Source organism: Triticum dicoccoides, chromosome 6A, assembly GCF_002162155.2.
Source record: "Triticum dicoccoides isolate Atlit2015 ecotype Zavitan chromosome 6A, WEW_v2.0, whole genome shotgun sequence".
In the NCBI taxonomy this organism is placed as follows: Eukaryota; Viridiplantae; Streptophyta; class Magnoliopsida; order Poales; family Poaceae; genus Triticum; species Triticum dicoccoides.
This window is the reverse complement of record NC_041390.1, coordinates 574,458,895-574,463,777: the sequence shown is the minus strand read 5'-3', so window position 1 is coordinate 574,463,777 and position 4,883 is coordinate 574,458,895. Positions and strand designations below refer to the sequence as shown.

Here is a 4,883-nt window from a genome sequence, read left to right as displayed (position 1 = left end):
TCAGTTGATACCGGGACTCACATGCTGCCGTGATACGGGCTCCTGAACCATTGGATCTCAGATGTCAGATCCGGCGACATATGAGGAGCTGGTGTACGTACCTGCGCACAATTTTGGGACTCTTTGAGGGTATTTTTGCAAAATGTTCAAGAGCTCCCAGGAACCATTGGATCTGAGATCCAAACGATTCCTGAGAGTCCGTATCACCTCAGCCTCGGTATCACCTGATATTTTCCCTCCATGGTCGAGTGCACGATGTGGTGGCTGGCATACTGACGTCCTATGGTGGTGGGCGGTTGTGGTCCATGTGCTTGGAAATACTTGGGGTGAAGACAGAGTATGCTTGCTAGGGTGAAAACAATGTCTGACTTTGGTCACGCAGACGAAATCGACGCCCGTGGACGTCGTCACCTTCTTGAGGTCCTCTGTTGTGGTTGCTCCTTGTCCTTCGTCATGCTTCAGATGAAAATTTTGATCTTTGGATCAGGTGGTGGCAGCGCTTTGGCATCGTGTCCTTCCTGAAGGCACTGTCTAGGAGGTCATGGTTCATTCTTCACCTCTTCGCGGTGTCTTTCGCCGAGAAGGGCTCCGGCGGCTTCATAGTGCTCACGGGTAGTTTTTTTTGCAAAATGTTCAAGAGCTTCCGAGAACCATTATATTGGATCTGAGATCCAAACGGCTCCCGAGAGCCTGTATCGTCTCAGCCTCCGTATCTCCTGATATTTCCCCTCCATGACCGAGCGCATGGTGTGGTGGATGGCATACCTACATCCTATGGTGGTGTGCGGTTGTGGTCCGTATGCCTGGAAACACTTGGGGCGAAGGCAGAGTATGCTTGCTAGGGTAAAAAAAACATGTTTGGCTTTGGTCAGGCAGACGAAGCGGCGCATGTGGACGTCATTACCTTATTGAAGTCTCCGTTGTGGTGGCAGCGCTTCGGCATCGTGTCCTTCCTGAAGACATTTTCTAGGAAGTCATGGTTTGTTCTTCACCTATTCGCGGTGTCTTTCGTCCAGAAGAGCTCCGACTACTCCATATTATGCATAGTGTCATTTTATGTACTTTGAATCGTTTGAGGTGTTGTGGTTGCTGGCCTTTGGCACATGTGTAGCTTGCCTTGGGTGCGTGTGTTTGTGTGTTTGTGTGGTGTTCTGTGGGTGCGTCGAATTGTATGTTGGGTGTCGCTTTATCTACTCCCTTCGTTCCTAAATACTTGTCTTTCTAGGCATTTCAACAACTGACTACATACGGAGCAAAATGAGTGAATCTACACTCTAAAATATGTCTACATACATCCATATGTAGTAGTCATTTGAAATGTCTAGAAAGACAAGTATTTAGGAACGGAGGGAGTATAAAGCTGTCCAAACGAAAGCCTTAACTTAACCCCCCTTCAAGAAAAGCACAAGCCCAAATTCCCAACCACCAAAGAAGAAAATCCGAACAGACACGCATGAAATGTAGGATTACAGTACATATGAACAAGGGGATTATTGGTTAAAGGTCTCTGTCTGAAGGATTTGACTACTGCGGTAGCTTGTTGATCTTGCAGTACTTGTAGTCCTTGAACTTCTTGGCCTTGTACTTGGCCGGGAACTCGTCGGCGACGAGCTGCCGGTGCGGCCCGACGACGTGCTCCGGCGGCGGCTCCACGAACACCGGCCACGACATCCGCGTCTTCTCCCGGCTCACCGTCGTCCGGTGGAGCACGGCCTTGTACCTCCCGTTGCTCATGATCTATCACGAACAATGCAAATTAACACATGTGAAAGGTGAAATAATATATAGTTGATGCGACGCTGCAAGTTTGAGGCACTTGCCTCGATCTGGTCGCCGATGTGGATGATGAGGGCGCCGGGCACGTAGTTGACGTCGTACCAGCATCCGTCCTTGAACACCTGGAGGCCCTGCACCTCGTCGGACAAGAGGACGGTGAGCGTGCTCATGTCGGTGTGCGGCGCGAGGCCGAGAGCGAGCTCCGGCTGCGGGCACGGCGGGTAGAAGTTGATCTTCTGGAGGAGCACCACGTCGTCGCCGCCGAACGCCTCCGCCATGGCGCCCTCGTCCAGCCCCAGCTCCGCCGAGAGGCGCCCGAACAGCTCCCGCGTGAGCCGCACCATGTGGCCGCAGTAGGCCTCGTTGGCATCCCTGTACCCCTCGGGGCTCTCCGGCCAGACGGCGTGGTTCACGGCGGCCGGCGGCGCGACGTTGTGGAAGAGGAAGTCGGCCCAGGCCTTCTTGCCCTCCAGGTCGCCCTTCCGCAGCGTGGAACCGTAGCCCTCGGTCCTGCCCTCGCCCGGGTCCATGGCGTACCGCTGCTTCTCCTCCTGCGGCAGCGCGAAGAACCCGCGGCCCACGCGCTGCAGCGCCGCCACGGCGTCGGCCGGCACGCCGTGGCCCACCACCTGGAAGATGCCCCACTCCGCCGCTGCCTCCGCCATGCGGCGCCCGGCGTCCGGTGAGGACATGTCGACCACGGGGATCTCCGGCGGCGCGGCCCCGCGGAACGTGGTGGCGCGCGGCTGCTCGTGCTCGGGCCGCACGAACTCGGGCGGGAGCGCGCCCAGCGAGGACGCCAGCGCCTGCACGCTCTGCGCCGCCGCCCGCGCCATCCCCGTCCGCGCTCCCCCGATCTAGCCGGCCGAGTATTTATGCACACCTCGATCTCCTCTCGCCCCGGCTCGCGTCAGCCGTGACGGCAGGGCCGGCCCATAAGCCGGGCAAAAAGGGCGACCGCCCCGGGCCCCAATAGGGAAAGGCCCCAACTGAACTTATACTAGTAAGCACTATATGTCAAAACATAAGTTCACGTCGTATACTAATAAGTTGTACCATGCATAGGCAAATCAGTCTGACTGGCGGAGTTGAGTTCAAATACACTAGTCTCTCTTTATGATGGATGTTTTAATATCATAATGAAAATTATGATAACTAGATTTTTAATGTTTAAAAAAATGCATAATTTTTTATTCGATAAACATGTAGGACATCTCATTTGCATCAAATCAAACCATGTGAGTCTGGATAAACATGTTAGTTAATCGAATCATATATAGAAGTATAATCAACAATATTTTTATTTCTTCGATGATTCTATTGTCGAACCCAACTTGCAAGTCACAATTTCTATGCCCTAGAAGTTTCCAGGAATATGACTGCCTAATATACACTAGAAAGAACTATTAAAATATTTGTTAGTGTGTATATGATTTAGAAATCTCTACCATAATATTCAATAATATTAAAATATATATGAACACATGCATAGATATTCAAATGTGTATACACTACACTGTTTATGCAATATTCGAAAAATAAATCCAAAAATTATTTTAACAATAAAGAAAACTTTTAGTACATGATAAAATTTTCATTTTGTAGAATTAAAATTTTCAATGATATACATTACAATTGCATAACAATGAATAATATAACTATTATTTGAAAACAATCTTATGTGGCTAAGTAATAGAAAATATATATTAATTACAATTATAATGTGGTACACATTATTTAAAATAATTATAAAAGTTTAGTATAAAAAACAAATATTTTACATCGCCCCGGGCCCAAAAATACTTTGAACCGGCTCTGCGTAACGGGCAGGTCTGGCGAGCACGCGTGGGAGCGGGATGGGACGGACACTAACGGAAAGGTGCTCCATGGGAGCGCACGTGGTGCGTGCGGGGCGGAGGATCGCAAATTCGCAACCACTTTTGCATGGCGGTTTTAAAGCCGGGAAAAGATTTATGACGGCGACCGCTCGGCAACCTCGCCGCTCATCGCCGTCGGGCACGTGGTGGTGGCGGTGGAACTCGGAACACGTCGGGATCTTCGCGTGGTCGCAGTTCCGTCCATGTCGATTTGATGAGCTCGTGACGATCAGTTATCAAGCAGCTACAACAATGTGGCAAGTTTTTCTTTCCCTCTACGACTGGGCAATAATGGCTAGCGATTCTAGCTCCTCATCGTGCGGCTTGGAGTTCGATCGGCATGTACAATGGTTCTATCTTAGCAATGTCATGGAGGATAAATGATGAAGTGGAGGAGAGAGAAATCATAAAAAAAGGCTTGTCTTCTCTTATTTAAAAGAAGGCAAGAGGTGATCTCTTAGCACAATATGTCTCACCATGTTTTTAGGAATAGCTAGTTATTGAAGATAAGGCTAAGAGATGACCCATTGTAGAACATGTTTTTTTGTCATATCTAAATTACATGCAAGATTTAAAGATAAGATTGTCTTATCAACCATTGTACATGCCCTAACAGCTGGTTTGGTGGATGGAGAGCGATGTGCGTGTCTTCAACAACCACCGCGTACTCCCGCTGTGAGGCATGCAGTCGATGGGCAATAATAGCTTGATTTTCTCAAGTTTTTTATTTATTCAAATTAAAATTATATTGTATGGTACCGTCTATATGTACAACTAATCGACATGGAAAAAAACATGAGAAAAGAACATCTTTTCAGCATGGAAACCACTATCAATCAACAAGCTAAAAGAAAGTCAGGTTCGGTGCAGACATTGTTAACAAAACTATTGCAATTAGTACCGGGTAAAACTTCAGAAAATCTTTCAATTGTAAGTGTGCACGCACAGCGCATGCCATGTGGCGTAAGTGCTTCCTTTTTTTCTAGAGCAAGTGATTCTGATGTCAAGGAAAGTATACACAATCAAGTTGGGCCTGATGTATTTATGGTTTATATGGCCTTACACTTGTTTCTGTCATTAAACACATCACAACTACACAAGGTAACAATGGAAATTACAGCAAGAAGTTGATCCATTTCTTAATTTGATGTTTAACAAAAAGATCAAACATTCTTAAGCCAACCAGCTATGGACAAAAAATGGTTCTGAGACAACACAGAAAATATAAGT

General features: G+C 47.9%; 1 protein-coding gene across 1 annotated transcript; it reads right to left on the bottom strand.

Moving 5' to 3' along the window:
* Positions 1-1,322: 1,322 nt before the first annotated feature.
* LOC119318079 (flavonol synthase/flavanone 3-hydroxylase-like) lies at positions 1,323-2,603 on the bottom strand. The gene is made up of 2 exons (XM_037592595.1): positions 1,821-2,603; positions 1,323-1,737 (listed from the first exon to the last, which is right to left on the bottom strand). The coding sequence occupies exons 1-2, from the start codon at positions 2,466-2,468 to the stop codon at positions 1,525-1,527; spliced, it is 861 nt and encodes a 286-aa protein (XP_037448492.1). The 5' UTR covers positions 2,469-2,603; the 3' UTR covers positions 1,323-1,524.
* Positions 2,604-4,883: the final 2,280 nt, after the last annotated feature.

What these genes read in the sequence shown, in the direction of transcription:
- LOC119318079 (XM_037592595.1), bottom strand. Translation starts at nt 2,468, where the DNA reads ATGTCCTCACCGGACGCCGGGCGCCGCATGGCGGAGGCAGCGGCGGAG. An exon ending in ACATCGGCGACCAGATCGAG is followed by an intron (nt 1,738 to 1,820) that starts GCAAGTGCCTCA and finishes TGTTCGTGATAG; the next exon opens with ATCATGAGCAACGGGAGGTA.